The sequence below is a fragment of the Macrobrachium rosenbergii genome, chromosome 1 (assembly GCF_040412425.1).
Source record: "Macrobrachium rosenbergii isolate ZJJX-2024 chromosome 1, ASM4041242v1, whole genome shotgun sequence".
In the NCBI taxonomy this organism is placed as follows: Eukaryota; Metazoa; Arthropoda; class Malacostraca; order Decapoda; family Palaemonidae; genus Macrobrachium; species Macrobrachium rosenbergii.
The window spans coordinates 24,456,320-24,481,340 of NC_089741.1; the positions used below are offsets into that span (position 1 = coordinate 24,456,320).

The window sequence follows — 25,021 nt, forward strand, 5'->3', positions numbered from 1 at the left end:
ATAGAAAATGGGAATGGTTCCTGATACCCGCCTCCCAGCGGCGGGAATGGGTACTAACCACCTGACCGGCCACTGCGTTTGAAATTCTGTCGGACCTTCGAGAATACAGCTATATATATATCTGGCAGGTAAGTCTCATGAACAAAAAAGAGATTATGGCATAGTTTTTGGCCACCACTGCCAAACCTCCACTTCACTGGTGTGATCAGCATAGGCATTTAAAAGGCCAGCTTGATCAAAAACAACAGCGGTAGTCACCTCAAGCCGCCAATGTCACTGGACAGTACAGACAGCCTAAGGGACAGCCAAAGAGGAACAAATAAGCCAACATCTCCAGTATTAAATAAATTGTGCATCTGACTTACCATTCCAACTGTTCCTCAGATCTTCCCTGCTGCCATACCGGTTGCATCGTTAAGAATTTTTCCTCAGATCTTTGCTGCGTTTGGCCCATGATTTTCACAGAGTTTTGGTGAAGTACACTTTGGCTTTGGCTTTCGCTCGTTTTTTGGATTTGATTTGGATTTTCTGGATTTGTTAGATATTGTTGATTTTGACCTTTGCTCGCTTTGGATTTTTCTTACGATTTTTCACTTTCCAAGATGTCTGACTCTGCTTGAGTGTGAGAATGTGTGTGAGGGTGTAAAACCCGGCTTGCTAAAGCCGCGTTGGATCCCCACTCTATTTGTGTAAAATGCAGAGGGAAAAATTGCGAGTTAAAGGATAGATGTGATGAATGTTTTGGTTTATCAGAAAGAGAGTGGATGGATTACTACCGATATGTTTCTAAGCTTGAAAGGGATAGGATCAGAAGAGCCGGGAGTAGTAAATCTCGCTCTTCTAGAGATAGTCAGGGAATTGAAGATTCTCCTCATATCAATCCTATTATTCATTCCCCAGTAGTGGTAGTCCCAGAACCCCCCACTGATACTGATAAGGAACCAACCTTCAAGGACATGATGACGGCCATTCAAACCCTTGGACAAAAGGTAGAATCCCTCGCAAGAGACAGAGAGGATTTATGGTCGAATGTCAGAGATCTGAAACATTCAAGTGTTAATGAGAAAAATAAGAGTGCAAGTGTTGTGGAGGGTGCGGTTGCTCGGTCCTGTCGTGCTCCTAGTCCTAGACCTCTTCCAAGCTCACCAACCCCTGTGAGAAGGAATGTCGACAGACGAAGGGAGGCGAGAGGCTTTAGCTACCGAGCAGTCGTCCCCTCGAGCGTACCTGTTGACGCTTCCCAGGACACTCACCCTCGCCATAGGAAAGGCGAGGTTAAAGTGTTTTCATCCTCGTCGGAGGACGCTGTTACTAGAAGGGACTGGCGTCATACGACCTTATCGAGACCCCTCAAAAGGAAACTTCCTTCGGTGGAGCGGCGTCGGGATTTGACACTTCCTACTCCGGGATGTAGTCACTGGAGCAGCCCAGAGTGTTCCCCTCTTAGTTCGGACAATTGCTCTCCAGTGAAAAGCAGACGTATGTTGTCGCACGGCGCCGTCTGCTTCCGCTGATGACGAAATAAGACCGGAGGCGTCGCCGAAACTTCATTTCCAACGTCGCATCGATGAAAATGAATTAGTAGTTGATATTGCAGCTCCCCATGTCGATCCCCAGCAACAGGTAGCTCCGCAGATCAGTCTAATTCAGGACATGCAACGGAAACTCTCTTCCCTGATGCAAGTCTTTCAGCCTGCAGAAAAGACGGATGCAGACGTTTGTCCACCGATGGCTGTACGTCGCCCTGAGGAAACTTTTGACCGATGTCGCACAGGCGGCCAGCTCTCAAGTGACTTCAGGGTGCGGCGGGACAGCGAACGTGAGAAAAATGTTTCGCCTATTCAAGAAACCTCAATCATTTTACGTCAGCCTGAGGAAGCTTTTGACAGATGTCGCACAGGCGGCCAGTTCTCAAGCGACCTTAAGGTTGGACGGAACAATGATTGTCAGAAGTCTGGACGCCAGGACGCCCGAGTAGCTCAAGGGGATGGACGCCAGGACGCCAGGCGTCAAGACCTTGGACGCCAGGACGCCAGACTTCAAGAATCTGGACGCCAGGCGTCACGAAGACACCAGACGTCACGAGACTGGACACCAGGACGCCGAGCGTCAAGGTGATACTTTGAAAGACGTCGCTTCTTTGGTTTTTGGTCAATCAGAAGAAGAGATTGATGATATCCCTCAGTCTCCTGTGGATCTTATCGAACAAGTTTCGGAAGAAGAAGATAGTAAAGGCCTTCAACTTTCATCAGACTTCAAAATACTTATGAAACTTTTTGCGGAAGTTTTCCCTGAAAACTTTATTCCGACGGCTCCTCGTTCCCCACCTTCAGAATTTACTCTTGGGAAGGCGCTTAAGGAGTCAGCTTTTATGAAGATGGTTTTGTCCCGCTCGTCCAAGAGAGCTCTCAAAATGATGAATGAATGGATGCTTTCAAAGAAAGAACAAGGAAAGACAGCCTTTGCTTTTCCTCCAGCCAAACTAGCTTCAAGATCGAGCGTTTGGTATCAAACGGGAGAATCGTTCGGCCTTGGAATACCTGCCTCTTCCCGAGGAGACTTCTCGAATCTTGTTGATTCATCTCGCCGAGTGGCCATGGGGAGAACGAAGTTTTGTTGGTCAACATCAGAGTTGGACCACCTCCTCAAAGGAATTTTTAGGGCCTTGAGGTCTTTAACTTTCTGGACTGGACCCTGGGAGCGTTAGGAAGAAAGATGGGATTATTCAGCACGACCGACAAAGAAGAATTTGTACATCTTATGTCGTGTATGGATAAAGGAATCAGAGACGGTGCCAGCGAATTAGCGGCGCTTTTCTCAGCAGGAATCTTGAAGAAAAGGGCCCATCTTTGCTCTTTCCTAGCTAATGGGGTCACATCCAGTCAAAAAGCGGAATTAATTTACGCCCCTTTTTCCTCTCACCTCTTCCCTCAAGACTTGGTTAAAGAGATTTCTACATCCTTAGCTCAGAAAACCACACAAGATCTTATATCGAAGACAGCAAAGAAAGTCTTACCAACGACTTTCATGACTAAAAAGAGTAAGGCTGAGGCTTCTGTGCTTCAGGGATCTCAGCCCTTTAGGTGGTCGGCCCTCAGGTAGAGGTTCCTCGAGGGCGGGTAGAAGATCTGCAGCAAGGAGTGCCTCTAGACAGGGAAGAAACAGGACTTGACGTTCTCCCCTTCAGGCAGCGGTAGGTGCCAGGCTGTTAAACTTCTGGCAGGTATGGGAGAAAAGAGGAGCGGATCCTTGGTCCATTCAACTACTCAAGGATGGATACAAAATCCCTTTCCTAAGAAAGCCCCGTTGGCAGACAAACCAATAGATCTGTCTCCCAGATACAGAGATGAGTCCAAGGCACAGGCGATTCAACAGCAAGTTTCGTTATTATTGCAGAAAAAGCGCAATAGAGAAAATACAAAATCTGGATTCAACCAGGATTCTACAACCGCCTTTTCCTGGTTCCCAAGAGCTCGGGGGGTTGGAGACCAGTACTGGATGTGAGTGCCCTCAACGCCTTTGTACAAAAGACGAAGTTTACCATGGAAACAACAAAATCAGTGTTAGCGGCAGTCAGACAACACGACTGGATGGTTTCCTTGGACCTTCAGGACGCATATCTCCACATTCCTATCCACCCGGGCTTCAAGAAATACCTGAGATTCGTCTTCAAGGAAGAGGTATTCCAGTTTCGGGCTCTTTGCTTCGGCCTAAACACGGCGCCCCAAATATTCACCAGACTGATGTCGAATGTAGCGGGAATGCTGCACACGAGAGGCATCAGGGCCTCTCTGTATCTGGACGACTGGCTTCTCAGAGCTCCTTCCTTCAATCGCTGTCTGGAGGATCTTCAAACGACAATCTGTTTATCAGAGGAACTAGGACTTCTGGTAAACAGGCAGAAGTCACATCTGACCCAATCCCAAGAGATCCTGTATCTAGGGATGAGGATTCAGTCTCGGGATTTTCGGGTTTTTCCGTCACCATCAAGGATGGAACAGACCTTGGTAAAATTAAAGGACTTTCTGGGGAAACGGATGTGCTCGGCGAGGGAATGGATGAGCCTGCTAGGGACCCTTTCCTCGCTAGAACAGTTCGTTTCCTTAGGAAGACTAAACCTTCGCCCACTCCAATTCCACCTCAATCGGTATTGGAGCAGAGAAGACGGGCTAGAGAAAGAGTGTATCCCCATTTCAGAGGCGATGAAACAATGCCTTCAGTGGTGGAACGACCCAGTCAAGCTTCAGAAGGGCCTTTCATTAAAACAGAAGAACCCAGACCTAGTGTTGTTCTCCGACGCGTCAGACTCGGGGTGGGGAGCAGCATTGGGAAAGTTGGAAGTATCAGGATTCTGGACCAGAGAGCAAGAGAAGCTCCACATAAATCAAAAGGAGCTGACTGCAATATTTTTAGCCCTCAAAGAGTTACAACACTCAGTCCAAGACAAGGTCGTTACAGGTCAACTCCGACAACACGGCGGCGTTGGCCTACATCAACAAACAAGGAGGAACCCACTCCAGGTCACTGTACGAAACGTCGAGGCAACTCCTTATCTGGGCCAAGGAGAAAAATGTGACATTGTTGACACGTTTCATTCAGGGGGAAAGAAATGTGAGGGCAGACAGTCTGAGCAGGAAAGGTCAAGTCCTGGCAACAGAATGGACTCTTCACCAAGATGTCTGCAGAGAATTGTGGCGGATTTGGGGTCGTCCATGCATAGACCTCTTCGCCACAGCTCAAACGAAGAGGATGGAGACGTACTGCTCTCCTGTGCCAGACCCCGAGGCAATGCACATAGATGCGTTCCTTTAAATTGGTCCAACCTGGGCGTTTACGCCTTTCCCCCTTCAAGATCATAAACAGAGTCATTCAGAAGTTCGTGTCCCACGAGCACCAGGATGACTCTAGTGGTCCCCTTTTGGCCAACAAGAGAATGGTTCACAGAGGTGCGGGAATGGATGGTGGACACGCCGAGAAGTCTGCCCCTAAGGCCAGATCTACTCAAACAACCCCACTTGGAAAGGTATCACCAAAACCTCCAAGGTCTACAGCTAACTGCCTTCAGACTATCGAAAAACTCGCAAGAGCTAGAGGGTTTTCGAAGGAGGCAGCTAGAGCGATCGCAAGAGCTAGGAGGTCATCTACCATCAGGGTATACCAATCCAAGTGGGATATTTTTAGAGGTTGGTGTAAAAACAACTCCGTGTCCTCGTCCAGTACCTCTGTGACCCAGATAGCGGATTTTCTTCTTTACCTTAAGAGGAGACGTAACTTTTCAGTCTCGACTATTAAGGGATACAGGAGCATGTTGGCAGCAGTCTTCAGACACAGAAACTTGGACTTGTCTGCCAATAAGGATCTCCAAGACCTTCTCAGATCATTCGAGACTACCAAAGAGAAAAGTCAGATCTCACCAGCGTGGAACCTAGACGTGGTCCTAAAGTTCCTCATGTCCGATAGGTTCGAACCTTTGCAAGAGATTTCATTTAAAGATCTCACAATGAAGACTCTATTTTTGGTTTGCTTTATGACAGCTAAAAGAGTCAGTGAAGTACATGCCTTCAATAAAACCGTCGGTTTTAGGAACAGCAAAGCTATCTGCTCTCTACAACTGGGGTTTTTAGCTAAGAATGAACGTCCCTTCACAACCATGGCCCAAGTCCTTGAGATTATGAATCTGGCAGAGATCGCAGGTGAGGAGTTAGAGAGAGTCCTCTGTCCGTAAGAGCTCTGAGAGCGTACCTGCAAAGGACGAAGAATTTACGAGGAAGGTCAGAGGCGCTTTGGTGTTCAGTTAAGAAGCCCTCTCTACCAATGTCAAAGAATGCGTTATCCTTTTTCATTAGACAGTTGATAAGGGAAGCGCATTCAGAATGCAATGAAGCGGACCTTAAGCTTCTAAAGGTTAAAACCCATGAGGTCAGAGCGGTTGCAACCTCTGTAGCCTTTAGACAGAATAGGTCCCTACAAAGTATCATGGACTCTACCTTCTGGAGAAGCAAGTCAGTGTTTGCCTCACACTACTTGAAACAAGTACAAACGCTTTATGACGACTGCTATACACTGGGACCGTTTATAGCAGCTAACTCAGTAGTGGGAGAAGGGACTACCCTGCAATCCCATAATTCGATGCCCTTGATTCTTGCCTTGGAATAGTTGTAATCTTATGGTTGTTTGTGGAGATTGGGCGCAATCTTCCGCAATCATTGATTTTAGTCAGGTAATCAGTTTGTTCCTTGGCAGCGCCGGAACAAGGGTATTATAGGTTGTCTGTCACATAGAGGTTGGTATACCGGTTGGCAGCTCCTAGAGGTCTTCAGCCCCTGAGTGGATCGCTGGACCTCTTAAGGAAAGCAGACATAATGAGGGGAGTTCATTGAAGTCAGCTTCCTTAAACCAGGTAAGAACCTTAAGTTGGTTTATTAACCCTTAAGCAAAATTCCAAAGATGTTGGCTGTCTCTGACCCTCCACCAAAGGTGTCAATCAGCTATATATATAACTACCAGGTAAGTCAGATGTTTAAAAATGATATTTTCATAATAAAATAAATTTTTGAACATACTTACCTGGTAGTTATATATGATTAAATTCCCACCCTCCTCCCCTCTAGAGACTAGGGGCATGGAAGATCTGAGGAACAGTTGGAATGGTTCAAGGTACCTGGGTAGAGGCGCACTAGTGGTACACCTGACTACCCATCGCGATTGCCGCGAGTTTTGAAATTCTGCGCGCGTCAGGGACTTAAGCTATATATATAACTACCAGGTAAGTATGTTCAAAAATTTATTTTATTATGAAAATATCATTTTAAAGAAACAGGGGGCACCTGCAATTAATGGTAAATTATTTTTCTATCCTAAATGACGGATAGTTTATTTAACCTGCAGAGGAATTGAAAAAAAATAGTCACATAACCAATAAATAACTGCTAAAATGGAATATGGACAAATAATCAAATGGCTTGAAAGGCCATTCCTGCTGAACCACCCACAAAAATTTTATATGTTAATGCATGAAACACATTACCTTGAGGGTACGATTTAAAAGGGTAAACAGATCTGGCAGTGTTGTATTCTTTTCCTGGCCACACCCTAGTGATCTTGGAAAGTTTGAAAGACTTATAGGTCAGGTAGGACACAGTGACCTAGGTCAAGTCAGAGAAGTTTATGGTTAGAGTGCATTCTTGAAATTACCAATGCCACAGTTTACCGATTCCACCATTGCTGTAGGCATAAAAACTTTAAATTTACACTTAGAATGCTGTATGAATGTTATAGATATTTTTTCTGACAATTTTTTCTTTGATTTTGACAAATCTTACATTATTTTCTGATGGATTATACTTAGTTAAATCACAGAAACAATATATATTTACTGATATGTGGTACAATACCTTGAGTGTTTGATACCCTTTTTGTTGCTATTCCAAAAGGGAATGGACTGCCACTGGCCCCTTCCAACCTTACCCTAAAATTACTGTTTCCCACTATGGTTACCCCTTTTAAAATTAGACGTGTGAAGGGGAGACTGCTATACATTTAACCAAAATGAGTAATATATCAAAAACCAAATTTAAAGTTTAAAATATCTTTTTCCTATGTTTTAAATGTGTGCTTTCAACATTTCTGACTTATGTTTTGTTCACAAATGACCTAACCAATCACAAAATATGCACTAGGGTAAGGAACCCTAGGTTACGTTAGGTTAGGTGTGGTTGGCTAGGCCTAAGTCACTTGGGAACAAAATGAACATCAGAAACATTCAAAGAGCACATTCAAAACACAGGAAAATCATATTTTCACTTTTCACTCAATATTTAATTGGAGAAATAACAAAAAAAATTAAACCTTTAAGAGAACCTTTCAAAAGATTGAAGCTTCATTCAACAAAATGAGCTATAGGAAACTGCCATACGAACTAAATTAAGCATGTGAAGTCTTCGTAAAATAGGTGTTGAAGGCAATTTGGAATCCAATATGGCCTCTTCCCACATGCTGAGACAAAATTGAGTGGCAATTGAACACTTCCTTCCCAGCGCTCATTTAACGGTGTACTGATACTAACTGCATATATATGTAATGTTTATAGATATTACTCAAGATTTTAGTTGTAATCAGCACGATAAAAAAAAATTTCGTTGCCTATGAAAAAACGATACATGGAAATCCCGTCCGTCATGTGGTTGAACTGAAATGCATTTTTACCTTTAATCCGTGGTTTTATCCTTAGTGACATCACAACTGAAGCTCTACAGTGCTTATTTGATTGTAATTATGCACATTTTGGTCTTAATTCACTCACAATACCACTTAAAATATGTGTTTGTTTACAGTACTTTACTCCATCAAAGTAGCAAAACTGTTGCAGGAACAATTTTCCAGCCTTATTGTACATCTGGCTGCCATAAGCATCCGAGAGCGGACAATATTTTGCAGATTTAACGCAGGAAATGGGCAGATTGTTTACACAACTGACTCAGTGTGTATCAAGATGGCGTCACTTGTCCACTTTTAAGGAGTTTTAAGTAAAAGCTTCGAGAGCGTCATGGCTGATAAGTTAGCACCACGCACGGCTAAATCTTAACAAACCTCTGTTTAATCAGAAATGTGCCACTATTTCGTAATTTAGGAGAAAACTGTTACTTTGACAGGACCGTAGAGGTCTCGGCGTGTTGAGTAGAGGGGGCACAAGTCTCACTGATGCTGATGGGGGGCATGTTCGAATGCATTTTCTGGAAGTGTCCAAACATTGGAGGAGCAACTCAGTGTGCCACGACCCGAGTGTTTACCCTATGGGGGTAGTTTGCATATCCTAGGGACGCCACCCGTAGCTCATTAACAATGACTCCAAATGAAAAACTGCATAGAATAAAAACTGTTCAGCGGGCCCGATTCTACCCAAAAAGTAACTTACTTGACCAGTTTGCTTGATTTTCCCGAACGACAATTTTTTCAGCGGAGCGTAACTTTTTCTAAGTACCAAGTTGACGTGAACAGTGTCACGGAGCAGCGTCTCCCGTAGTTAGTCAGATGGCCGAAGTGCGGCGCTTCTCTCAACCCGTAGTTCCTAAGGCTGCCGCCACACGGCACCCCGGCCGTACTGCGGGAAATTTAATTCCGTCCAATCGTATCTCAGGCTGACCCAGGTCATGCCCTAGGGCTTACGGATTAAATACTTCGAACCAATCATAAAGCGTTCTATCGATATGATTCATAGGCCTTGGCCAACACCAGAACCATGCTTTCTTTCTTTCTCGAACCGCCGCAATGGAAAGTCACGATTTTATTTTGTTCCCAGAAGCGATACCTAGAAGGTGTTCCGTGTCCATTTCGGGCCTTTTTGGATTTAGTTAAGCAGAGCCAATACTGTTAACTACGTAACCTACGTGGTCGGACAGCAGCAACTTTGAATAAGGTAAGCACAGCATTTACCCGCCTTTTTACATTTGTTTTGCTGCTAGGTTAGGTAGGGTTTTGGAACTGACCCTAGCGTGCAGTTGTTTTTTGTAACCTGTGGCTACAGTGAATACAGATATTACCGCTTGCCAGAGCATATGTGTCTGCCAAGAATCATTAAAAATGCGGATATGGTGCGCAGCACCATTCCGCCATCCCAATCTGAGACCAGATATGTTAAAAAAATTACTGTTACAAAATTTACGCCCGTTCTAATGTAGGGAGGGAGGTAGGGAATAGCCTAACAGAGGTTTCCTATGTAGGCTACAGGTAGCCTAGGCTAGCGTTTTCCGTCCGCCCTGATGTAGGTAGGGTCAGCCTCAAACATGCAGTGTAGTGGGTCAGCCTCATGTACGTAGATTAGCGGGTCAGCATCACGTATGTAATTTGGCGGGTCAGCCTTATAGTAGTAGCCTAGCGGGACAACCTTTTGTATGTAGACTAGCGGGTCAGAAAATAGCGAACACTGTATGTTTCGGCAAGCAGGAAACCCGACTTTTGCTTCTGTAGTTTAGCGGGTCAGCCTTATGTTTGTACCTAGCGGGACAACCTTTTGTATGCAGACTGGCGGGTGAACCTTATGTTTGTTGCATAGCGGGACAAACGTTTGTATGCAGACTAGCGGGTCAACCTTATGTTTGTTGAATAGCGGGACAAAAGTTTGTATGCAGACTAGCGGGTCAGAAACTAGCGAATTTTTTACGTTACGGCCGCCACAAATCCCAGCTTTTGCTTCTCCCCACCCAAAACCCAGGGGGTAGTTTACAGTTTCGGTAGCCAGGCCGCGTAACACCTTCTGCCCGGGCTACAATAACTCCGCCAAGGTAAGTAGTTCTGCGACCCGACCCTGCTCGCGACCCACGTGCCCCAAGATCTGACCCAGTCTCTTGCCAGTTTGCCAAGGTGTCGTCCGTCCAGTCTGCGCATCCCTCCCACGTGCAATTTGCCGCCGCAATGACGAACGCTCTTTACTCGTATTTTGAAGCCCTCCCAAGACGTCGCCGTACAAACGGATTCGTCAATTACACCCGTCCCTGTTCCGCTTGTTCCAGTCGTCCACATCACGCCAAAACCAGCTGTCCCAGCCCAAAAGCGAAGAAGAATCAAGCCGCCGTCTGATTTTTCCGATGATTCCGACTTCTACTCAGGTTAGTGTGGTTTCTTACCAATTTCTGGTTACGCATTTTAGTGGCTTTCTGGGGGGGTCCAGGGGAGGCAAAGCCCCCCCGGCCAGGTCAGAGTACGCCGTCTTGTTTAAGGTTAGGCTGGTTCGTTCTGGTTAGGTCACGACCTTGCATTTTGGACGAATTGTGTTAGCTGGCTTTACTGGGGGGGTCCACCAGCCAGGTTAGGGCATGCCGTCCTGTGTTAGGTTAGGTTAGGTTACTTCTGGTTAGGTCAGGACCTGGCACTGTGGGAAAGGTCAGGTCTGTTTGTTATGAAAATGCTGGTACACATTGGCTTCCGAATCGCCGCCATCTTGTTTGTATTCATCCGCCAGTTTCCTAGCCGGAACCTGCTGCCACCTGGTGGTGGGTCCCGACTAGAAAACCGGCAGACGAAAGCCTTGCTGACCTAAACTGTAGGCGCTCCAACCCCGGTTCCCAACAAGGTCCCCCTTACCGTTTTTATTAACTTTTCTTTTGCTTTCCCTTTGGGCAACACCACCAAAAACACGCTTTCATTACCGACATGAAGCAAAACGGGAGCTATTTAAAAAGGGTGCGTTTTCTATAGTGAATTTTTGGTGCCAAAAGTAGGGTCCCGCGGACTTTCAGCGGCTCCATTTACTTTATGTGGCTAAGAACCAATTGGTTACCTAGCAACAGGACCTACAGCTTTTGGTGGAAGGGGACTAGTTTGGGTGATTCCAGACCCACCTGATCCGTGGGCCTACTTTAGCTTATGCTTAGCCTTGCCCTATCGGAGGCTAACGTAAACGCAACGGGTACATCAGCCTGCTGGTGAACACGTAGTGTTATTTAGGTAGAACAGGGGGTCTTTCTAAGTAACAGCTCCGGAGGGACTGTAGCCTATGGAACGGTTCCGCGAATACGGAAGTCGCCAGGGAGCCATATGTTCAAGAAGGGACTGCCTAAGGAAATCTGTTATAAAAAGAGCCAAATAAATCTAATCCTTCGGGCCAGCCCTCTCTAGGAGAGCTGTTAATCAGCTCAGTGGTCTGGTTAAACTAAGGTATACCTAACTTTAACTTAGTCTACGATACTCAATTAGGTTATGGTCAGCAAACTATTACATAGTACTCAGGCCGACTTACCAGGTCCATTGGACGACTTCAGAGACAAGAACACCTTCAGCTTCTTCAGGGCCCTGTCTCTCACCTTCTTTTCATTGTCCGCAAGGCGCTGGGCAAATAACACTTCGTGTATACTACCTCGAACGTTAGGTAAAGATGATGTTCCAGAAGTCATGGCTGACAGTTTTTATGTTATTTTGCGAAAATCCACAACAATTACCGGTCTTGTTTACATGCTTAGACACACATGCTTACTTCAACTGCAAGGGAACGCTTCTTCTTCTTCTTCGGATAATATTCCCGTAGGACGGCGCATTCGATAACATCTTCCTAAGCATAAACATGCCCAATATCAAAATATGAAAACACTTTGGATTCTGCAAATAAAAGAGTATCTGAAAGAGTTAAACACAAACTTAAGTGAAATTGCATCAATTAAGGGTAGGCAGTTAAAAAGAAATGATAAATGTAAAGAAAGGTCAGTGATACTACTAAACATAAAACATACGATGGCAATAAGTGCACAGTATATATAAAGAATGTGTCAAAGGTGAAAAATAATACGGATCATGGCTTTGACTAATAATCTTCAATGCAATTTAATAAGAAAAACGCAAATTAAAAAAAAAAAGAACTAAAGACTCCTACCCCGCAGGAGCTACGTTACTGACGAGAAAACACTGAAAGACAATTATAAAATATATGAGAAGCACCTTATTTTAAAAACGTACAAGGGCCTGCCAGAGATGGAATTATCCCTGTGGAGGGCTGAACATAAAACCAAACAAAGTGAAACAAAGTGAAAGTGAAAGGGGAATAAAAAAAGCATGGACAAGAGAAATGAATGACAATGCAACCTTTAAAATCTATAGATAATTTAAGGAAAGTAGTAGAGAAGAAACCTCTTGTGATAACACTGGGAAAACAATGCTGATCAGCAGGGCTTGACCAGGCACACTAGAATTAAACGGTAGGGATAGGCCTATAGGGAAAAATACAAAATGCTTGTGCTGTGAAGAAAGCTTAGAACATTTCTTACTTTACTGTCCAGAATATAGTGAAATTAGAAATAGATATAGATTTGCGCAGCAGTTATATTAAGAAAATACAGAGGAATTGATAGCTAACATGCTTCTATTTGCGGATCTATAGAAAGAAGACATTGAAAATAGGAAGGAATTTGTAAAAGATATATGGTATTACAGAGACAATAAACTTATGCAAACACAAAGGAGAAATATGACGAGCAAGGAAGCCGTTTCAGAGGAAAATTCCGTCTACTATTACTACTACTGCTATTCACACATCATGAAACGTCATTAAATTTCATCTTACATTATGGTCATAAATTTCTAAAAGTAAAAGGTGAACTGATCCTTGTAACGGACATACAAGACTCTACAATCATGATATCCATTTTGAAACAAAATCTAGCGATTAAATAAGAGTGGGGCAAATCAGATTCATAAGTTGATTCCTTCTCATCTTCAATTTTTCCCGTAAATATTTTTCATACACCTTAAATTCCTTATGCTTATAGTTATTTGACTATACATTGTTTCCATAATTATGTAAACCATTGCAAGTTGCGAATTTGGTAGATGGGATGAAAATTAAATTTCGATCCTAATGTGAGTCAGGAATTTATTTATTTCTATAAAGCACGTACCCGTGTGCTCATTATTTCCATCATATTCCCGCTGAAGGGGGTAATATATATATATACGTAAATTTAACTCTGTTTGGTAAGTTAGTGTTCTTTTAGGACTGCTTTTTATAGATTTATGGTCCCTATACGTGACGATTGCAGATTTCTCTCTCTCTCTCTCTCTCTCTCTCTCTCTCTCTCTCTCTCTCTCAGAAGAAGAAGAAGAAGAAGAAGAAGAAGAAGAAGAAGAAGAAGAAGAAGAAGAAGAAGAAGAAATTTCCCTGAAAAAAACTTACCCTAAAACAAATTAAAAGAAGAGAATTACAGTAAATAACATTGACACACCTTGTACTTAATTGAATTTATTATAAATATATTAACTCGAACAAAAGAACACAGACTTTAATTATATGAAACATTAAACAACAAGCCAACGTTAATTTGAATTTAGTTGTTGTAAACGAAGCCAATATATCCCGTGGCATATCAGTTGATTAGGGTAATAAATTCTTTTCTTCTCTCTCAGTCTTTTGTAGCTGATTATAACTGAGGACGTGGGCCAGAAAATGGTATTCAGTAGGCTACTTATTGACCGTGTAATATGTCGGGATAAAATAAATTAACTTTTTTTTTTATTACAGCTACAAGTTTTTGTCAGCACATTGTCGTAAAGATGGGATTAGCTGCTGGCTTGGTGAGAGGGAGATGATCTGTAGAAAGTAAAGGAGATTGGAAGGAGAAGAAAAATATTAGAAAACGTAGCTGTGGAATGACATAATTTACAGTTTATAGTCAAAAGGACCTGTTGTTCTCATATCCACAGAATACTTGTGTCTTTCTTTGCTTACAGAGCAGGCCCCCATGCTTTCAGAGCAAAATATTCTCATCAGTCATGTTGTATATTTTAACCAAACTCATTTAATTTAACAGGGGAAAATTATATAAATGTAAATTCTAAACGAAACTCGTTTAATTTAAGGACAGGGGGAACTTTATAACTGTAAATTCTAAAAAAAAAAAAAAAAAAAAGGAACATCGGTAGGAAAGTGATATCCACCAGTGAAATGAAGTTAGCAGAATCCTTACGTCTGATTTAACGATTCTGCAAAGTCGGTGACCTGTGTGCTAAAACCTTCCATGACAAAAGCATCCCATGCCCGTTGCCGTGACCAGGATTCGAACCTGGGTTATTGCGGCCACAACGCAATGTACTAACCACTATACGATCACGGCCACCGTAGGCGTGATGTGAAGAGGGTCACAATCGAGTAAAAAGAAAATGGATTTAAAATTCGTTTACAGAAAACGAAAATGATTGTTGATAGGATATACAGTTCTATTCTTTTTTGCGGCTATATGTGTTTGCTTTTTCTTTCCTTTCTTCTGTTTAATGTATTTTCGGTTTTTCATTCAATTATTTTCTGAAATATTTCATTATTATCCTATTTTAATTCTACGCATCCTGCATATTCTGCTAGTAATGAAAAATCATAAAATTAACATTTCTCAAAATTTAGGCTATAGGCCTAAGGTGATTACGATAATTTTACAGAACAAAATAATATAGCAGTTCTATAGTAATCAAACACAAGATTGCTTTAGAACATACCAGAAAGTATAAACTAAAATTTAAAGATGCCCAAAAATAAGTTAACAAGACAGACGTTAGGGAATATTATTTTTGTCAGTATTCCATGCAAATCAGTTCAACTATATATATATATATATATATATATATATATATATATATATATATATATATATATATATATATGTGTGTGTGTGTGTGTGTGTGTGTGTGTGTGTGTGTGTGTGTGTGTGTGTGTGTGTGTGTGTGTGTGTGAAAGTTAAAAACTTTAGGGTGACCCCTTTTATTAATCTTTCATACTAATCATCTCATGACTTTGGAATTTGTTTCCTGAATAATTTGAACTAGGCCTATTCTTCACAAAACTCGATATGTCCTGATCGTTAATTTTTCGGGTATTGTCATGACTTGTTAACGCCTGCACCATTCCACTAAAACTGGTTTCATTTTTCATGAACGTTTGCTTAATTTAAAAGTATAAACATTAAAATAAATAAAAGTATAAATCCCAACGCTCAGTTCAGCAAAAGCACAACGGTAATTGGTGGCCCACTCGAGAATCGAACCCACTGGCCAAGTTCCCTTAGCCTACTGTTGAGACTCGCATGCTGTCAACATTGGTCTACAGTCTACACCAATGAAACACTCACTGCATCTACATTCTCGAGATATGTGGATTGTGGAGATGAAAAAATTATTTGAATAAATAAATATTCCTAGTTTCACACCAATTGCGCATTCGTGAAACGGAGAGAGGATTATTGTCCTTGGAGTTTGTTTCTCTCTCTCTCTCTCTCTCTCTCTCTCTCTCTCTCTCTCTCTCTCTCTCTCTCTCTCTCTCTCTCTCTCTCTCTCTCTCTCTCTCCAAGAACCTCTCGAGACCTTGGAGGGTCCAGTGAATAATTCGGCCATTGCTGTTAGCCAGATATTGCCGTGATCAAGGACCTAGACCTTGGGTGTGAATGAAGGCCAAGGGTACATCTTCAAAATGAGAAGCTCCGATCTGAACACACAAACATACACCCACCCACACACACACACTGAAGTCACATAGCAGCTTCGTATTTGCATTTAAAAAAAGAGAAGGATCAAAGTGGTCCACATTTACGCCCCCAGAAAAGGCGCCGCCCTAGAATGCGATGCAGTCGCAGACGATGCTATTATAGTCCTAACCCCAGGTCCTAGCAGCGACAGGGTAATCCATCTTGTTATGAATAGTAATCATTCTCTCTCTCTCTCTCTCTCTCTCTCTCTCTCTCTCTCTCTCTCTCTCTTCGGTGACCAGTAGTCTCTCACCGTACAGGCAATCCCAACAGATAATCCCATTTTCTTATTTTTTCTCCAGACCTGATTTCATTTCATGGTTTCGTTGTTATCATATTTACTTCTACAGTATTCAGGTAACTTTATAATGTAAATTTTGGCATGGCATCGCTCGTAACTGGAGGATTTGCGTATCTCTAAAGATAACAAGATTTTTGCCTTGCATTATAGGTCTTGGGCTGCAACTATAGGTCTAAGGAGTATTATTTTTATCATTACTATTATTATTATTATTATTATTAAGATCGAAATCTATATAGTATATATATACAGTATATATATATTATATAAATGATAGTACGAATTTCGTTCTGCAGGCAATGCTAGCCTCAAATCCTGTACTCATGATTGTCAATGATTGATTACCAATTCGTGCAAGCTGGCGCTGCCGCAGCTTGGTCATAGAGGTAACTACGCACAATTTTATCACCATGCGAATAATTTAGTCCGTGTGTGGCATACTGGGGTTCGGTCTGGTTTTATTCATTCTTTCCTCAGTAGGTATACGAGGTTATTATAATGCCTGTAATCACGGCAGTCTACAGTCTATTATTACTGGTTTAGAAATCTATAATGGTGTGTATATATTATATATATATATATATTATATATATATATATATATATATATATATATATATATATATATATATATATATATATATATATATACATATATATATATATATATATATATATATATATATATATATATATATGTGTGTGTGTGTGTGTGTGTGTGTGTGTGTGTGTGTGTGTGTGTGTGCATTACCATTTACACCACTGTGGATTTCTTCACCATTTTAGTGACTCATGCTGTTATGAAATTTTTATGGATTATTATTATTATTATTATTATTATTATTATTATTATTATTATTCAGAAGATGGGCCCTGTTTATAACGAACAAGCCCACAGGGGGCCTTTGACTTGAAATTCAAGCTTCCAAAGAATATGGTGTTCATTTGAAAGAAGTAACAGAAGGTAATGGGAAATACAGAACAAAAATTAGTTATTGGCAAAGAAGAAATAAATTAATAAGTTAATAAATAAATAGATAAAAATGTAAGTAAATTATTAAAATACAAGGGGGAATTCTTTTAGGGTAATAATGCGTTGCATCTTTGTTGGGATTGTTTATCGACGGTTTCAGACACATTCTTTTCAGTATTTATTCATAATAAATAAACCACAACTTTATAGTACGATGAAGTCTCGTTAAACTCGGATAATCTAAGGGATAGCATCAAAAGACGATGATAGTTGACCATCGTTCGATGGTTCCTCTTCCAAGAAGAGTAAGGAAGCAGACGCCAGTTGAGAAGGACGGAAAGGTATCAACTGGTCACATTCGAAGGGGAAATCGAAGGGCAGGTCGAGTATGCACTATCTTTGCAATCGCTTAAGGGCCAGATCTGTAAATAACTTCAACCTTTGTCTGGATAGAAGAGAGCCAGTTTACTCGGTTGACATGGAGATTAGGAAGAATAAGAAAAAATAAAGAATATGAAAATACGAGGAATATGTTTGTAAGGTGTCAAAGAAACGAGCAGGTAAAGGTTACTGCCGATTTATTACAGATCCAGGCGGCTTATATTGCGGCCGACTGACGCCGGGCCGTGAGAGACAATGGAATTGACTGTGACCTGAGGTCGAAACAATAAACAATAATATGCAGTGAACGAGTACGAATTACAATACGAAACATACAGAGACACAATATAGATACAGTCTTGATGCCTGTGAATGAAGAAACATGTGATACACAATGTGTGACATTCGTATAAATACCATAAAGTAAAAATGATTAAAATGCGTGACCTGGCACGTTTTAGGCGTGACTAATTTAGCTTGAAGAAAACGGGAAGTCACCAAAGAAAACAAGCTCAGCGGAGACTTAATTAATGGCGCCGCCAAACACTATCCTGGCGCCGAATGGTGACTTTACAAATACTCCCAAGGCGAGGGACGCGTCTGATTAATCCCGGTACCTGGTGGGACGCTGAAGGGTGCCGCGGCTCCTGAGGATAACTGAGGGGCCTCCCGCCTGTGAGGCTGCTGTTTGGGCGGTCCCTTCCTGGGGGCGGCGCCTGCGGTGGTGAGGGCGTGCTGGAGTGCGTTTGGGCGGAAGGGGGTGCTGCGACGCTGCCGGGACTCTCCGACAGGAAGGCGGGCTTTAGCCGGTCTATGGAAACCCAGTCGTTCCTGCCTGGAAGTGCCAGCCGAACGCCTTGCTGTTCCGTTCCAGCACGCGGAAGGGTCCCCTGTAGGGCTTAGTTAGTGGTGGATGGACGGCGTCGACTCTGACGAAGACGTGGGTGGCGGATGACAGCTGTGGCGGCACGAAGGTGGTTGCTCTGTCGATGTATGAGCGCCTGCAAGGGGCGAACTTGCCGCCACGTCGCGGAGCCTCTGCAGAGATGGGGAGTGGCGATCATCCGTCACGAGCTCTCCCGGCACCACGAGGGGTCCCCAGGGTTTGTTCAGCTGCGGATGGGGTGCCGTCGGCTCTGGGGCGGTCCTCAACCCGAGGAGGACCCACGGCAGCTGATGTTTCCAGTCCTCGGCGGTGCAGCGGGCCATGAGGGATGACTTTGGGACCTGTGGAACCGTTCAACCAGGCCGTTGGCCGCTGGGTTGTACGCTGTGGTGGTGTGGTGCGTGGTTCCCAGCAGTTGAGCCAGGCAGACCACAGCTCGGAGAGGAAAGCGGGCCTGTCGGTTGTGATGTGGTCCGGGGCGCCGAAGCGGCTAACCCAACTGGAGAGCAGGGCCTCGCGCACGCTGGCGGTGGCTTCTTGCATGGGCGTGGCTTCGGGCCACCTCGTTGAACGGTCTACCACCGTGAGGAGGTATCTGGATCCGCCTGATGGGGAAGGGGCCCGACGACGTCGATGTGGATGTGGCCGGCGGCGCCCTGGCTGTGGGAACTCGCCTACCCCGACTGCGTGTGACGACCCACTTTACTGGTCTGGCACTGCAGGCACTGTTTTGCCCAGGCTGTGGCGTCCTTTTTGCACCCCGTGCCAGACGAACTTTTTGAAAGCAGTTTGGCCGTGGTCCTGCCGGGGTGTGAGAGGCCGTGGATGATGTCAAATACCTGGCGGCGGCGTGAGGCTGGAACCAAAGGGCGGGCTGGCCTGTGCTGATGTCACAGAGCAGACTGGGGCCTCGGGGGCGAGGGTCACGTCCGCCACTTGAGGGATGTGATGGCGGTGCGGTATGCTGGGGTTTCTGGGTCAGCGGCCTGTTCTCTGGCAAGGTCCTGGTAATCTACACCAAGCTGCACTGCGTTCAACTCGACTCTGGAGGGCGTCTGCTCACGGATTTTTCTTGCCGGGAGGTACCTGACGGAACAGGTAAATTCGGCTATGGCTGAGAGGTGGCGCTGCTGTCTGGAAGACCATGCGTCCCCTGCTTCGTGAAAGCGTGAACCAGTGGCTGGTGGTCTGTGAAGATTGTGAAGGGCGTCCCTCCAGGAGGAACTTGAAGTGCCGAACTGCGCGGTACATCGCGCAGAGTTCCCTGTCGAAGGTGCTGTATCGGGACTCTGCGGGATTGAACTTCTGCTGAAGAAGGCGATGGGCTGGGGGCGCCGTTGATGATTTGCTCCAGAACAGCACCGCAGGCAACGTTACTGGCGTCTGTCGTCAGCTGGAGGGGAGCCTTGGGATCCTGGTGTGCCAAGGCGGTTGCCTTGGTGAGGGCGGCCTTCGTCCGGGAAAAGGCCTGCTGCTGGCTGGGTCCCCAAGACAGGGACTTGATTGACCTTTTAGGACTTCCGTCAGGGGGCCGTGGTGTCGCGCGATCCCGGGGATGAAGCGCCTGTAGAAGTTTACCATCCCAAGGAACTCCTGGACGGCCTTGATGGAGGTGGGTGTCGGGAACTTTGCTCGGCTGCCACTTTCGATGTAAGAGGGCGGACGCCTGTCGGAGATACCTCGTGACCCAGGAACTCTGCTTTCTGGACGCCGAATGTACACTTGTCAAAACGGACGACGAGGCCGTTTTCTTGGAGGCGCTGGAGGACTGCTTTGATGTGCCTTTGGTGTTCGCTGTGAGACCTGGAAAATATGAGAATGTCGTCGACGTAGCAGACGCAGAATTTTAGGTCCCCAGGATGCTGTCCATGAGCCGCTGGAAGGTGGCCCGGCGTTCCTCAGCCCGAAGGTGGAGAAGGCGAACACATAGGACCCGAAGGGCGTGATGATGGCTGTCTTTGGTATGTCCTCTGGCGCAACAGGTACCTGAAAATAAGATTTAAGAAGGTCCAATTTAGTGAATATTTTGGCCCCGTGAAAGGAGGCCGTGGGTCTTGCATATTGGGCAGAGGGTAGTGGTCGGGCTCCGTTGCAATGTTGAGCCGTCTGTAGTCGCCGCAGGGTCTCCAGGAGCCGTCCGGTTTCTGCACCATGTGGAGGGGGGAGGCCCATGGACTGGAGGCTTTCCTGCAGATGCCCATCCGTTCCATCTCCGCGAATGCTTTTTTCGCCTCCTGAAGGCGCTGAGGGGGAAGCCTGCGGAACTTCGCATGTGTCGGGGCCCTTTAGTCACTATATGGTGGTATATGCCGTGCTTGGCTGGGGCCCCGGGGACTTGGCGAAGCTCGGCTTAAACACCTCAGGGAACTCCGACAGAAGGTGTGCGTACTGGTGGGGCGGCGGCGCTGATGGTGGGTCTGGGTCCCGCCGTTAACGGAGAGACCGGCAGGAGTCGGTATCGAGGAGGCGCTTTGCGCCCCACGTCGACTAGCAGGCCGGCGTGCGCTGAAAATCGGCCCCAGGAGTGGGGTTCCTACGTCCGCGACGATGAAGTCCCAGGAGTAACTCTGGCCAAGGATGGAGATCGACAGGAGCCTGGTGCCGTGGGAGAGGATGGGGTTCCGTTGGCGGCCGTCAGGAAGGCGGCCGGGTCTGGTGTCTGGTTGCGGTCCTCTCTGGATGCTGGGAAGACCGACTTGAAGGCTCCTGTGTCGACCAGCATCATCCTGCCGGAGACGGTGTCGCGGGACGAAAACCTACTGTTTTTGAGGCCCTGGGTTCTTCGGCTGCCATGGCGGCCTGTCCTGCTGGCCGCCGCCACCCCGTTTTTTGAACGCGGTTGAACGAGCAGGGCGGCAGGCAGTTACGGGCGTCCTTTCCGAACCACTTGTGATAGCGACAGAAGCCGGGGACCACCGTCTACTGTGGTTCGGTGGACGTCTGTTGGCGATGGCGTTGACGGGCTGCTCTACGTCCTCTTCAGGCTGGACGGAGCTGACCGGCTGAGTGGCCGGTTTTAGCCGCTGAAGCCTTGACGGAGTCTGTGAGGTGTTGTGCCGCCTCTATGAGGTCCTCGACAGGCATGGTGTAGGGGTGCGCGATCTGGTTGCGTACTTCGGGAGGAGTTGGCGAAGGAAAATTTCCCGTCTGCTTATCTCCTGCCGCTTGTTCGTACCACCGAGACTGGTGTTGACAGGAGATCTACGACCATGCCCCAAGCGTCTCTTGGTTCGAGGTCGTGGCGTGGATTATTGGCAAGGTCGATAGCACGGGGCGGCCCGCTCGGCGATGGGCAGGGAGCAAGCTTCGAGGAGGAACTTTTTGTGGTGCTGTATGTGAGGGTGAGTGTTTGGGTACCAGCGAGATGAGTTTGTTGTACACCGTCCTCCAGAAGGGCGTTGAGCACTGTGTCGGCCTGTAGGATTTCGTCCGTGAGGTCCGCGATTCTGAAGTGGCTCTCCACCCTGCGCAGCCATCTCGATGGGTTGCCCTGCGAAACGGGCGGCAGCTTTAGGTGAGGGCGGCCCGCGATTGTGTTGCCTGGCCGTCGTGTGTTCGGGCGCTGGTGTGGAGTTGCGGGAGGGCCTCGATGCGGGGCGGGCGCTGCTGCGATGGGAGGTAGGTAAACCTCGGAGTCCGCGGGGTCCGCGTTTAACTGCATGAAGGAGGATATCCGCGTCCATGCTCGCTCCTTTGACCCCTTACTGGAGTAGGATATCACGCGTCAGTACGCACTTTCGTGCGCGCCGTGGTTCCGCTAGTGACGCTGGTGGGGTGCGCCGACGAGTCAGCACGCTCAAACGCTGGTTACAGCGCCGTGTTTAGGCCGCTAAGAGCGTTTTTTGGAGAAATCCTGGAGCCAAGACTGAGTCGCCGTGTGAGTCCGCTAATGGCTCCGGGATACTCCGGGGGTCACCACTGTAAGGTGTCAAAGAAACGAGCAGGCAAAGGTTACTGCCGATTTATTACAGATCCAGGCGGCTTATATTGCGGCCGACTGACGCCGGGCCGTGAGAGACAATGGAATTGACTGTGACCTGAGGTCGAAACAATAAACAATAATATGCAGTGAACGAGTACGAATTACAATACGAAACATACAGAGACACAATATAGATACAGTCTTGATGCCTGTGAATGAAGAAACATGTGATACACAATGTGTGACATTCGTATAAATACCATAAAGTAAAAATGATTAAAATGCGTGACCTGGCACGTTTTAGGCGTGACTAATTTAGCTTGAAGAAAACGGGAAGTCACCAAAGAAAACAAGCTCAGCGGAGACTTAATTAATGGCGCCGCCGAAACACTATCCTGGCGCCGAATTGGTGACTTTACATGTTCATGTTAAAAGTGTTTAAAAACATGGGTCAGCTTTTGACTAGTACGGTTTTAAATCCGACAAATCAGCACGAAAACCTAAAGATTATGGCAAATTTATACTAGGAGACATTTCATAATGACAAAAACCCTTCTTGCAAGATGAACATCTTTCATTATCGTACACTCTTGAGCGCATGCGCAAGAAGTCATGCCTAAGGATTAAACCCAAAAAATGAGATAAAAAAAATGGAAATGCATCCTACCTCTTGTGCCTTATCATAAGTCACAAGAGGTATGAGGCATTTCCAATTTTTTATCTTATTTTTTGGGTTCAATCCTTAGGCATGACGTTCTGAGGCATGACTTCTTGCGCATGCGCTCAAGAGTGTACGATAATGAAATATGTTCATCTTGCAATAAGGAGTTTTTGTCATTAAGAAATGTCTCCCAGGTATAAATGTGCTGTAATCTTTAGGTTTTCGGGTTGATCTGCCGGATTTAAAAGCGTACTAGTTAAAAGCTGACCCCTGATTTTTAGGGAATTTTAACAGGAACATATTCCTCGCATTTTCATGCTCCTTATTTTTTCTCACTCTTCTTTATCTCCATGTTAACCGGTAAACTGACTCTATTCTGCCCAGACTAAGGTTGAAGTAATTTACAGATTTGATCCTTAAGCGATTGCAAAGATAGCGCACACTCGATCTGCCCTTCAATTTCCCCTTCGAACGTGACCAGTTGATACCTTTCCGTCCTTCTCAGCTGGCGTCTGTTCTGGGAAACTGGTTCTACCGTGGCAACCGAGAAGGAGCCACGGTTCTACCCTACCCTTCTCAGGGGTAAAAGCAAACGTGGATTAAACCACTTTCCTCTGGAGTACTTCATTTTCTGTCTTTCGTCTAATTTTCGAAACACTTAAAAGCTATTATGAGCTTAGGGAAAATTAAGAAATGCGACTCAGTGGTCTGGTCAAATCTATGCCGTCAAAGTTGACGGTAATAAATTAGAGTTTCTAGACGGCAAGCCCAACCATACCTACCGTCAGAAATGACAGTAATGTAAGTAAATGAGGGTCTAGACGGCAAGTACCGATCCCAGAGTAGTTACGTCACAGCGCGCGTGACGGTAAATGACAGTAAATCAAACCGAAGACCCCATAAACCATTGATGTGGTTGTTACATACATTGTGCGTAACATTGTATTTAACAAAGGACAATGATGACAGTGATTTTGCAATATATCGCACTAAGGGGGTTCCGCTATATCAGCGCCAACCTAACCTTAAACAGGTGTTAAAGTTCAAGCAAGACTTAACTTGCACGACTAGTTTTTAGGAGCGCAAGGAAAATTCAGGATTTGCTATTTTTGAACTGAATAATGTTTAGATAAACTACACGGGAAGATGATATGAAATGCGGAAGTGGCCTTACGTAGTTGATTACTTCGGGTGGGATGGAAAATTGGTAGCGGGAACATATTGTCTTACGCAAAAATTAAGAAAGAAAAAAAAATTGTTTCAGAAGGTAACCAGGATATATCAAGGCACGATAAAAACTTCTAAACATGGAAATGAATAGTTTGAAGGATTTTACTTGAGTTTTTTGTTGATGATGATTTCCTGAAATCCCATTAGAAAGTCTAAGAGAATATCAGCGATTATTTTAAGACTCTTTCAGAGTTAGCTGTCTTTATAACGAAGGGGAATGAACAGAACAGAATAGAATATAGAATTTCGGCCATAGGCCAAGCGCTGGGACCTATGAGGTCATTATCCTGAAAGGGAAACTGACAGTAAGGTTTGAAAGGTGTAACAGGAGGAAAACCTCGCAGTTGCATTATGAAACAATTTTTAGAGGGGGTGAAAAGTAAGATGGACGAAAGAGAATATGAACGGAGGTACAGTAAAAGGAATGAAAGGGGTTGCAGCTAGGGGCCGAAGGGACGCTGCAAAGGACCTTAAGTAATGCCTACAGTACACTGACGGTACTAACCCCCTACGGGAGAAGGAGAATGCAGCTATATCAAAAGGTCTTTGTCACAGAGATATCTCTTTTAATCCATAATCCAGGGGAACCCTTAGACAATATTCCAAAGACTAGTTGTGCCTGAGTTCTTGTGGGAATAAATTCTTCCGAGTGACTTCAGTCATATCTTCAGCCCGA

At 45.1% G+C, this 25,021-nt stretch overlaps 1 protein-coding gene and 1 non-coding gene across 2 annotated transcripts in view; both read right to left on the bottom strand.

The window, feature by feature from the left end:
* Positions 1-11,999, bottom strand: part of LOC136839753 (triadin-like) — a 54,316-nt gene extending 42,317 nt beyond the window's left edge. Inside the window, exon 1 of the mRNA XM_067106104.1 lies at positions 11,735-11,999. Coding sequence (XP_066962205.1) covers positions 11,735-11,888 — 154 coding nt within the window. The 5' untranslated portion in view covers positions 11,889-11,999. The remainder of the gene's footprint in view (positions 1-11,734) is intronic.
* Positions 12,000-14,522: 2,523 nt separating this feature from the next.
* Positions 14,523-14,594, bottom strand: TRNAH-GUG (transfer RNA histidin (anticodon GUG)). The gene has a single exon. It is a non-coding gene; the product is annotated as a tRNA-His (tRNA).
* Between the last annotated feature and the right edge of the window lie 10,427 nt (positions 14,595-25,021).